This window comes from Perissodus microlepis, chromosome 19 (genome assembly GCF_051167445.1).
Source record: "Perissodus microlepis isolate ML-2025 ecotype Zambia chromosome 19, ASM5116744v1, whole genome shotgun sequence".
Taxonomy (NCBI): domain Eukaryota; kingdom Metazoa; phylum Chordata; class Actinopteri; order Cichliformes; family Cichlidae; genus Perissodus; species Perissodus microlepis.
The window spans coordinates 3,382,404-3,394,799 of NC_140479.1; the positions used below are offsets into that span (position 1 = coordinate 3,382,404).

The 12,396-nt window shown below is 42.4% G+C and overlaps 1 protein-coding gene across 1 annotated transcript in view; it reads left to right on the top strand.

Moving 5' to 3' along the window:
• The window catches only part of mdga2a (MAM domain containing glycosylphosphatidylinositol anchor 2a), a 173,312-nt gene that overhangs the window by 97,996 nt on the left and 62,920 nt on the right, over nucleotides 1–12,396 (top strand). Inside the window, exons 7-8 of the mRNA XM_084915816.1 lie at nucleotides 7,839–8,168; nucleotides 11,090–11,410. Of these exons, the coding sequence (XP_084771942.1) occupies nucleotides 7,839–8,168; nucleotides 11,090–11,410 (651 nt within the window). The remainder of the gene's footprint in view (nucleotides 1–7,838; nucleotides 8,169–11,089; nucleotides 11,411–12,396) is intronic.

The following is a 12,396-nucleotide window of genomic DNA, read 5'->3' on the forward strand; positions in this document are numbered from 1 at the left end:
ATTAACAAGCTAATCCTCATTGTTAGCTTGCACATGAAAAACTTAAGGATGCTAATAAACTTCTTTTTTTTTTGGTCAAAGATCAAGTTCCATCAAACATGCCTTGATTTTTAATCTAAGACAGCTCTGAATGTCTAATTTATATGTGGCTAGGTTATTCGGGCTAAATAGCTAAAGCGTATTTTCTAAATTATCAAGGTCACATCTGGCTAACCAATATTAGCATTCATTGCTAAATAACTTTCTTACATACAGACAGAAAATGCTGAAACTTGTCTTTTTTGTGGATTTTTCCTTTTCAGCAGAAACCTTAAGATATAGGTATAAGAAACTAAGTTTTAATCACTTTTCATACCTTTAAAGCTGCTCTAAATGCTGCTGCTTCCCAGCACACACCTCCATGGCTGCGATCAAGGCCTATGGTGACATAGAGGCCTTACCTCACCTCCCCTGCCTTTAGGCTGTCCCTGCTCTGTCCCTCTTGATTCTCACACACACGAACTCCAGACCTGCATTCACCTTTTTCTTCTGATCCCCTCCACCCGACAGACATACAAAACTCTGAACATCGCCCTTTCACTGACTGCCCCACCCCCACTTGCACACGAACTCTTGCCCACAAGCACTCTGATTGTATGACACTAGTGTTTATGTAAGATTGCATTGTATTATGTTGTACATAAGACTTTTGTTTTGTTTTTATCTTTAAGTTGTTCAATGTACACTGAGGGCCGTGGGAGCATTGCAATTTAAAATTCCTGTGTATCATCTGTACATATGGGTTTTCACAATAAAGCTGACTTTGACGTTGACTTGAGTCAAGCTCTGCACATATCTCTAAGGCCCAGTCCAACCAAATTTGGGGGGCAAGGTCATACACATACACAAAAAATCCAAAAAATGTCACTTTTGGTGAGATTTTTGGATTAAAATATGTTTTAGAACATGCTGAACGTTGTTAGAGGTAAAGCTAATTGGGGACGGTGGTTTTGGTCCCCAAAGGGAGAGGTGTCCCCAATCGACTGGTGTGTGAGCTGATAGAAGTCCCCAATTCTGACACAAGCAAAATCACACACAGACACACACACACACACACACACACACACAGTGTTCTGGGGTTTGAACCTTCATCCACTGAAAGCTGCAGATGTGACAGAGGCAGCAGACACACTCACTGCTCAGTGGATGTTACCAGCACAGTCAGTGTGTTGTACAGGAACATCTTTAATGTTGCTGTGTGGTGTTCAGCATTTTAAACACATTATCTAGTTTAAGTTTTAGATGTTGTGTCGATCTGGGTGTACGAAGCTGCTGGTTTGTTTATGTATTGACACACCCACAGACTGTTTCCACCAGTAAAGAACTGGTTTTGTTCTGGATCGTTAAACCCGAATTCCAAAAAACTCATCTTTCCATAAAATGTGAATAAAGAATTTTTGCAAGTCTCATAAAACTGTATTTTATTCACAATACAGCATAGAAATAAAAACCTCACATGTAGGATCCCCTCTTCTTTTAAATGCATGGATGTAGCATGTAGTCCAGCATTGCTGGAAAAGCTCTCATCCCAAATTCCTGCTTATTTCCTGGTTTGTCACATTTTCATCTTTCAGATCATCAAACAAATGTTGTTCATTTATCACAAAATAGCCCCATTAAATATAAAATGCAGTTTTTAGCGTGTTGTCATCACCCTGCTGGGCAGGTGAGCAACATGAAGACCCCAGTTTGTGAAAATGAGACCTTGAGAACAAGTTCTACTAAATATCTACCAAAAATCTCAGTGACCTCAAGCTCAATGTCAGAGGTCAACTTTTCTGAAACTCACCAAGGCTTTTCTAATTTTTACCACAAATGGATCTACTAGAGGGCAGCACTGGAGCGGTTTTTGAAAAATGAGTGTTTTAATCATTAAGAGGAAAAAGTGACCCAAACCTACACGACTGTGCTTGAAAGTGTAATCGTTTACCTTCTGAATTAGCTGTGATTAGCCAAAGTTTTGGAAAGCTGAGTAAAGTTTCACTGATTGTCAAATCTGACTGTCAAACTTGTGAAATCACGACATCAATTAAATAGAACGTGCCTCTCAAAGTGCAGGAAGCTAAAAGATCTCTAAATGTGACACACCATGTTACGATCTTAAGAAACACAACAGATGAGAACCAGAGCCATTATACACACATGGAGACAACTCGGAACAGCAGTAAACATTCCCAGGTGTGGCCAGCCTTCCAAAATTACTCCAAGAGCTCTGAGGAGGTCACTAAAGACCTCAGAACAACATCTTAAGATTAAGGTCAAGGTTCACGATTTAACAGTAAAAAAGAGCCTTGGCATGAAGAGCATCTATGGGAGAGGTTCATGGTGAAAACCACAGCAGAGGCTTGTCTCATATTTGCCCAAAAAATGATCATGACTTTTTGGGAAAATGTTCTGTGGACTGCAGAGACAAAAGTTGAACTTTGTCCAAGGTTTGCATCCTGTTATAGATGGCATAAAACTAATACAGCCTTTAAAAAAGAACATCATATGAACAATGGGGGTGGTAGTGTAATGGTCTGGTCTGCTTTGCTGGACGACTCACCGTAACTGATGGAACTGTCACTGCAGAAAATCTTGCTTCACAAAGGCAGGATGTTGAAACAGAAGCAAGGCATTCAGTCGTGCCCGGATCTAAATACAGAACACTATCACAGCTGTTGTCTAGAGCAGCGGTCCCCAACCCCAGGCCACAGACCGGTACTGGGCCGTGAGTCGTTTGGTACCGGGCCGCAAGAGTTGAGGCTCGAATGTGAAATTTATGGTTTTCAGGGTTTTTATCGTTAACTCGGTTTCCCTGGGTCTTTCCCGTGTGTTATGAAATTTTTTTAAAGATTTACACGTTACCATAGCGACCAGAGAGCATTAAGGGGCAGAGAGAAGGATGTTACTCAATGTTACTGGGCATTTTAGGAGGAGGCTGCTAATAAAGTTACACAATTACACAGTGAATTCGGGTTTATTATTATATTTACAAAATACCACAGTTTGTGTCTTGGTCGTATCATATTATATGGTTGTATTTATCGGCCACACCTTAAAGGCCGGTCCTTGAAAATATTGTCTGACATTAAACTGTCCGTGGTGCAAAAAAGGTTGGGAACCGCTGATCTAAAAGGTACTTTTGAGGCCACCATCATTTGGAGCTGTGGATCGTCTTCTTTCACAGACACGCTCTGTTCACCCTGTTTGTTCACGAATGGGCCGTGCATCCATTCTTTTGAAGTTCGGGGGCTTTTTGTGGTTGGGAAGTACCGCTTGAACTCTTTTGAAAGCAGAGATGTGTGGTCTCGCACAAGCTGGGAGAATTTTGCCTCCATCTCTTCCCAAGGCCCTGCTAATGTTTGAAACATGTCAAATATCCCTCTGTGCACTTGGCAACCCCACAATTCAAGTTTGGCTTTGAATGCAGCTACTTTGTCAACTTGAAGGGACGATTTGCGACCCTGTCACTGAAATGTGCTGCTAGTTAGGACCTGAAAGAAACCTCAGCAGTAGCTCTTGTAACTCCAACTCTGGCCAATGATGGATAGGCAGCCATCCTTTAGCATCTTTTACCATTTGTGCCCAACATCCATCTCTGCATCCATCAAAGCTGCTCGAGCAGACATGAGTGTAGGGGTGTTTGCTTTGATGTAGTTCATGACTTTGACTACGTTATTCAATATGCCAACATTTCCCTGTGAATGACACACAGACTCACATGAATAATGGATTAACAAAACAAGATTCTGGTGAATCTTTGCATATTCATACAACAAAGTGATTTATCCAAGATGCTAATCTGAACGTGCTGGTGAGTGTGAACTGGTGTAACTGGACCGCTTTATAAATCAGACATCGTCCTGACGATCCATCATCATCAAGATTTCTTTGCTAATGCACTAAAGGAGCTATAAAAACTCCTACAGACACTGCTCACACACAAATTCAAACAATTCATGTACAACAAACATGCTACGGTTGATAGTAAGAGAAATCTGTTACAGTGATAGAAGAGTGCTTGTTTACTTGCTAATGTTAGCTCTAGCTTTAGCTAAAGGCACCAGTAGCTTGTCTAGCATGTTAATTAGTCTCCAGTTAAAGACCAGAGGTTTATCTGCACGTACCAACAGCCAGAATAAAAATGCGCTAGCCTCTTGGCTTTGTTAATGGGACACAAGCATGACCATGAAAATGTGACACGAGTTCTGTAGAATCAAAGGCAAAGCATCATTTATCCTGTTTGTAGTGACAATAGACAGTTTTAGTGTTACACTGGTGGGTAGCACTGTTGCCTCACAGCAAGAAGGTCCTGGGTCCACAGCCACCATGTAAGTGGCATCAATGCAAACATCCTCTGTTGGTCTCACCCATTTCTCCAGTGCAGCATTCATCAGTGTCCAGATTGGAAAAAGTAAGCAACATTTTAACCGCAGTAACTCGTTTACACTTCTTTAACCATCTTGAGCAGTAAAGTCTCAGTTGGATCGGTGCCACTTTGGTACTTTGTAAACGTTGTTATTTTTTCATCACCTAGAATGACGTCTGCAATAAAGGAATCAAAAAATGAAGCGTTTTCATCACGCGTGATGCCGCGGATCAGTCTGGACAGAATAGTCGTGATGATGGTAATGAATCCTGTCAGCAGTTAAAAGTGAAGCCAAGAGCAGCACGTTGCTGTGGACGGTCCCAGGATTAAACTGAACAAATGGCTTCAGTAATAATTAAGCCCCATTTAGACGGATTAGTTGCTCTACAGCAGGAAGGGTGATTCAAATAATTTAAAATATGAATAGACAAGACAAAATATGTGGGTGTCATTGCTCTGATAGGAACTAATGAGGTACTGACGTGGGAAACAAGCCTACACAACAACCTGCCATTGTGCCACCAAACAAATTACTGAGTCAGGGCTCTAGACTAACCTTTTGCCACGGTTTTTAAAAAAGGCTCACCACTAACCGCACTAACCCTAACCCATTCCCCACCAGTTAGGCACACCCAAATTTTTCAACTGCATTGCTTAACACCGCAGTTTTACATGTGCAATTTTTATGTGGGGGAAATTGCTGTCTATACAGACAACATTGATTTGTAAATGATTAACTAACAATCTTGTCAACACAAAGGTCTTTATTTAGAGCACATTTCTACAAGAAAGATAAGTTACTGAAAAAGTGCTTGTGCTTAAAGTGCGTTGGCACTCTTTGGCAATATTGTAGACAATGTTAAACTTAATCATCACATCGGCTCCTCTGACGACCTGCTTGCTGCTGAAAGGCAGCGGGGGGAGGGGACACTTGGGCAGTTATCGCAGCATATAATGTGTTTTCTGGATACACTGTGCTTTTTCAGCATTCAGAGGTTGATGGCTCCGTGTCAGAGCTGGCTATGAATTTCAGACAGATCAGGCCTTAACTTAACAAAAAAATGTATCAATAGTTCTTTTCATCTTTTCTTATTACAGCTACATCCACTTCTGTCAGGCCTAGGCTACTCACTAGGGCTGGGTATCATCACTGATTTCTATAATTCATTCGATTCACAAGGTCCTGATTCGATTCAGTTTTGCCTGAGACAGTCAGAAATATTATAATTCTGATCATTTATCAGTACTGATACATGTGGGACTTTATCAGAGGTGTGAGCATCACAGCAGATGCCTTTGTGTCAAAGTAACTGAGGATAAAACAGAAAAACATGACGGAGATTTTCCTGGCCTGGATTTTTATAGCAGAGAAACTTAAAAATATTCTGCAACTTTGCATAATTTAAAAAAGTTTAAATTTCTTCAGTATTGAACAGCAGAAATGAGGCTTTCTTGTCCGAGGTCATTTAAGTAAAAAAAAACAGCGGTCGACAGCGCTGTAAGCAATGGTAGACTGATGGGTAATAAGCTAATGAGTAATGCAGAAAACAGCGATTTGAGATGGGAAACTGTTCTTGAAGTACAGAGAGAGAGAGACAGAGAGCTGTGCATGAAGTGTATTTTATCGTGGTGGAAGCAAAACAGCAAAAGTCAGAGTGAATTAATGGCGACATTTATCAAATGTGAATTGTAGCACGATATATACATGTATGTGTGTGTGTACAGGTACGACCCCTGTGAGTAGACTGACTTAAAGTGTTAGCCTTAGCTAAGGAAGTAGAGCCTGATCTAGATCCTTCTGCCCCAGTCTGCATGCCAATGTATGAAGATACTGAATCCTGAGTTCCTCCTGATGCACTGTTAGATAGAAAACAAGTGCTCGGGGCTACGACACCTGTAAAGGGCTTTGAGTGCTCCACCAGAAAAGAACCAGTCAGTTTAAAATGTAAACAATTGTGAATTCAATAAGTTAAATCGAGGTGACGCAGATACTAAAAATCTCAGATGAGTTTGATTCACAGTGATTACAACCTCAAGGTCAAAGGTCAACTTTTTTGAAAATCTTATGAATACTTTAATTCAAGAACAAAGTGGTGCAGAATTTTGAAATTGTTGCTTTTAGGTGTATCTGCCAGGAGGGAGCACAGCTGTCATTATTTTGAGCTATTGCTACAAACTTTAAAAAGTATATTAACCTCCTAGGATGTGGCGTCCACATATGTGGACATCACATTTTGGGTTATTTAGACCAAAATACTGTCCACTTACGAGGACATTATGCTGCCACTGTTCCATCAAAATTTAAAACGAATAATGTATGGCTCTCATTTTTCTTAGGAACAAAAATCGGGTAAAAAAAAATCTGGTGATTCTTTGTTTTTACATTCATCGGGTCCCAATATTCAAATATCAAAGAGAAATTAAAAATGCATGCCATGGAAGAGTTCGGGTCTTAGGAGGTTAAAGATTTACTAAATACAATTTGAAACCCAACGAAACAAGAGCATTCAGGGAAAGCTGTGGATGCTCTGAAAGATGAAATATATTCATAAAACATAGGACAAACAATCAAACCCTTGAGTCTTTATATAGATGGGTACTTTGTAATATAGGTAACATTTCTGTTCAAATGCATGCATGACAGATTCCAATAGATAATAAGAACCTGACTGGTCATCGTAAAAATTCAGTTGCAGGTTTTGAGTTGGACACTGTTCATAAATCCGTCAGGTTGATGCTGCAGCCTGACATTTTGAATAATTTAAGGACCTGAATTCCACAAAACAGCAGTTGTTTCTGGTAAATGTCAAACTTGTTAGAACCTCCGTCGGCTTACTGCTAAATTGCTGCTCTTTCAGTTCATTCCTAGGCTCAGATTGGTTCGTTGAGTCAGATATTCTGTTAGGCAGTTAATCATTTTTGATATTCATCTTGGTCCAAGCTAAGGCTGTCCCCATAAATACCCCCAAATATCACCTTTATTTGGATACATAGTTGACAGCTAATTCACACTTGTAATAAAGTTACTCCTTTTCAGCTCCTCTTCACACACTCGTGTTTTGATGTCTGGTTTTAAATTTAACTGGCAGATGAATTGTCTGTTTTGTCCTGCTGGGAGTAAAATTATTTATGAAGAACAATAAAGCTGAACGCTTGTTGTCGGAGACATTCAAGGACTCATGCTCCCTCAGATAAAGCACGTTGTTTATTTCAGTCTTACTTATTTAAACTGACACTCAGCCCTCACCTCGACAGACACCTCAAACCACAACACTTGAGCAGGCCACTTCATCTTCTTTACTGACATCTTTGTCAACTTACAACTGGATTGTTCTCTGAATATGTTGGAAGTTAAGTCGAGGACACTGATGTGTTTGTGTCATTTGTCCTCTACTTCATCTTCTCTGTCCCCAAATGTTTGTCTTTCTTTGTCCATTATGTCACGTAGGTCTCCGTAAAGGTCGCTTTTGGATCACACCTGACCCTTACCACAATGATGACAATATCCAGATTGGACGGGAGGTGAAGATCAGCTGCCAGGTAGAGGCCACGCCCCCAGAGGAACTGCAGTTCAGCTGGCTGAAGAACGGGCGGCCTCTGAGGAGTTCAGAACGGATGGTCATCACCCACACTGACACAGATGTCTCGCCGGGAACCACCAACCTCGACATCATCGACCTCAAGTTCACTGACTTTGGCACCTACACCTGTGTGGCATCACTAAGGAACGGAGGAACCCCAGAGATTAGCATTGATGTCAACATTTCATCCACCACAGGTGAGGCGAGCTCTTATGGTAGGTGGAGTTAACAAACCCAGATTCAAACAGCTGCTAGCTCAAATATGCACTTTAATGAAATACACACTAATCACAGCTGCCCCGATGACTTGGCAGACCCTTCGAAGCAGCTGTTGTGATCAACGCTAGAGCCTGATTGGACATGGGGCTGCGGCACTGAAGGCCAAGCAGTCAGGATGGACGGCACAGTGAGAGGCAGCAACAGGGAATAAAGGTCTGAGCACAAAACAAGGGGAAGTGCTGGAACACGGGCCTGTAATTTATGATGTTCAGTTTAGTTCAGTTCAATTTAGTTTTATTTATATCGTCTCAAATCACACCTCAAGGTGCTTCACTGTATATACATGTATATAAGGTAAAGAGTCTATATTAATACAGAGACGACACCCACGGAGCAAGCGCTCAGCAACAGTGGGAAGGAAAAACTCCTGTTTAACGGGAAGAAATGTTCTGCAGATCCAGGCTCATGGAGGGACAGCTACGTGCTGGGCTGAGGGGTGATGGATGGGGTGTCGCTCAGCACCCCCACATGCCGTATGGCTGAGAGCGGCCGGCTGGGTTCTGACCCTTTGCCGCATGTCTGCTCCTGCTTTCCTGTCGTTTCTTCACTCATCCATCTAATAAAGCTGAAAAAGACACAGAGAGGCAGAGATGAATAATAACTAATGAGTAAATCACAGTGGCGTATAAACACATAGTTATTAGTGTGTGTTTCATACCGCACACCCCCCCAGCAATGGCTCTGGGGCCCCATAGGGGGCGCGCCCCGCACTTTGGGACCCACTGTCTTAGATAGAGACCTAACAGACAGCACAGTGTGACGGGGCCCCTGAACCACACTCAGCCAGCTCGTTAGCTCTGCATAGGGTAACTCCTCACAGCTGCTGATTACAGTCATTCAAATAAAACGTGAACTTTGCCACACACAGTACTGAGGCTGATTATAAAACCGCCCACTCCTCTTCTAATATCAGAAATAATATCTTGGAGCTCTGAATTGTTTTCTTTGAACCTTGTCATCTGTGACAGCTGTTTGACACATCCTGCATCATTTCAAAAAAATACAGTGGGAATGAACTCATGTACACTTGTCATTGGCTTGTTTCCTCTGTGCCACCAAGATTAAAATAATAATTGTTTAGTGAAAAGTCCTTGAACTGTGGTACAAAGCTCTGAGCTTCTGCAGATACAAAAAGGAGCAGACCTTCAGACAGATGTCAGGCAGATGAACGACTGCCGGCGGCTTCCTGTTTGTTTATGACCTTGGCAGAGTGAAAGAAACAGTCAGAGAACCCGAGAGGAGGAGGGGGGTAATCGAACTCCTGCTTTAGTCTAAACTGTGCTGTGCGTGACGCCTGCTGACGGATGAAGGTCACGCTTGGGTCACTCCTGAATCCCCATAAGGAAAATAAATGCTAAAACAGTCCAGCAGCTCTCTTAGTGTCACTCTAGATGAAGGACGAGTTCTCCATCAGACATGAAAGAAAAACATTTTGTGTGTGGAGGCAAAGTTAACCTCACAGATGAGTCAGAAAGCAAAGGCATTATACCCACTGCAGCCTTATTCATGAGGGGCCACCACAGCAGGACGCTCCACGTGACCTTCCTGGTGCGTCTCCTCCAGCTCGTTAGGCAAAAGTCTGGATTAATGCTCCCTAATTAGAAAGCATTGGACTTTATTTCTCTTCCTTCAACAACCACGCGCGGTATGAAAAGAAAAAAAAAAGAACGCTTGGACACTGCTAGCATCATGGACAGGTTTTTGACGGGGCGCCCACACAAACGCAAAGCAGGAGATGAAGCATCGCTGAATATGTTTCCAAACCAACTTCATTCTAAGCCAAAGACTAGAAAATATGGTGAAGCAAATCTTCCCTTTGGTTTCACCTGCACAAGTGCCGAGGTAGGTCTCCCTGCAGGATTGGTTTTCCCTTTGTCGGGAGCAGCGCTGGGCTGTTTAAATCACGGACAAACAGTATCCCACATTCTTGGTTTTTAGTTCACAAACACTTGTTGTAATGACTAACTACTCCTGACATTTTGGAGATGTTAGCTCTTTATACAGTAAAGTTACAGTGGGATACAAATAATATCAGGCTGATCCTGCCACGATTTGTTCCCTCAGTTCAAATCACAGACAAACAGGATCCAACAGCTGTTTATGTTTTTAAACCTGTTTTGCACAGAGAGGCATTTTTTGAAAAATGTATTGACAGCAATGTTGAATATTATTACACAGGAAAAAAAGACTACATGTAAAATAATGACACCGTGACGCCTCTGCCTTTGTAAATGGAGGGACAGTAACTGTGTGTGTGTATGTAAGCGTGTAAAACCTGCAGATAGTCAGATTAACAGTATTTCGTCTCTATCTGTCATTCTGCAATTCATCTCATGTAAACAATAACGTGGCGCACAGCGTGGCGTGAAAAAAGGCACATACCTTTGACGTTGCGTGACGAACTCTGTATTCCTCATCCACACGTAAACACAAAAAAGGAGTTTTAAAAAAAAATTATTTTCGGTGATTCAAATCGCCGTTTACGTGTGGACGAAAGGTCCAAACGCATAGAAACGTTTTTAAAAATACCCGTGTAGGTGCGGACGTAGCGTAAAAGAGTTAGTAGTTCATTTATTTTATTCGTTTATTTGTAATTTAATGCAGTTTACATTTTTAGTTTAATTGTTTACTAAATGTTTGAAGTGTGAAATAAACTGCAGTGGAGTTTGAAAAAAAAATATGTGCGTGTGTGTTTGGAGGATGTGTTTGTGTGCGGGGGTTTCCGTGGTGGTGGTGGTGGTGACATGCATAGCTGTAGACCTGCTCCTCTTTTATTCTGAAGGGTCCAAACCTTGGCAGTTATCAGCAGTTATCAGATATCCTGTCTCTGTCCCTGTAGTTCCTCCAGAGCTCACCGTCCCCAGGGGGCGTTCCCACCTTATCGCTCAGGAAGGCGACACCGTAGACCTGCAGTGCCTGGTCTCTGGAAAACCCAAACCCATCATCCTGTGGTCTCGGGTGGAGGAGAGCGGGGTGGCGGCGGCGGCAGCGGCAACAGCACTGATGCCAGACGGCTCCGTTCAGACGGAGAGCTACGACGGCATCCTGAGGATCAGCAACGTGACCAGAGAGATGAGCGGGACGTACCGCTGCCAGACGAGCCAGTACAACGGCTTCAACGTCAAACCCAGAGAGGCCTTGATACAGTTGGTGGTGCAGTGTGGGTAACACACATACATCACTCAGCCACCACACACACAGCTGTGTCCACGATTTCACAACTAACATTCAGAAACAGCTCCATAGTTTTATTTATCAGTAAGCTGTAGCCAGGAAACAGAAGGCTGAATCAGTGCTGTTTGTCAGGCATCAGGATTCCCAGACAAAGTTCTTGAAGTTCTTGAATGTTCTTTCAAGTGTCTCGGAGAAAGTGAAGGCAGATCTGGGTAAGAACAAACCATCATTGCTCCTGTCAAACAGGTGTTCATTCAAACTTAACATGGATATGAATCCAGGCTCCTCACACTGACGTCCACTCAGAGTTGAATTTACAGGCTGTCTACGTTCACTCTGCAGGTCTTAATGCTCAATTCTGATTTTTTGATCAAATCTGATTTTTTTGTCTGCTCGTTCACACTACAAATAAAATGCGACAGCAAACGCGCTCTAGTGTGAACGCTCAAAGCGGCCCGCATGCGCAAAAGAAGGTGTCACACACAACGCGCTATTTTGTTATTTACATAATAATGTAGATAACCTAATAATGATCCTTATTGCTGTTTTAGAGGAGCGGTGCTTCAAAGGATAGCTGCAGATTTCTGTCAGAATCTGCAGATTGTACAGTACAAATAAAATGTTCACGTTTCTCCAACGTTGTCTTCCCAACAGTTTCACTGGATGGCCAGGAAGCGTTCACAATGTCTTCTCCAGCGCTGATAATTGGCGTCTGTCTTGTGTCAGTGACGTAAAAGACGGATTTAATGCGACACGACGGTCAAACAGCAGCTTTCTAAAACATCGGATATGTATCGGATTCAGGACCACATACGAAAGTGACCCAGGTCGGATTTGAAAATATCGGATTTGTGCCGTTCACACTGTCAGACCATGATTGGATATGGGTCGCATAGGGTCAGAAAAATCGGATTTGATGCGCTTTCGCCTGCAGTGTGAATGTAGCCTAAGAAGTGTCCAAAAATCTGTGAG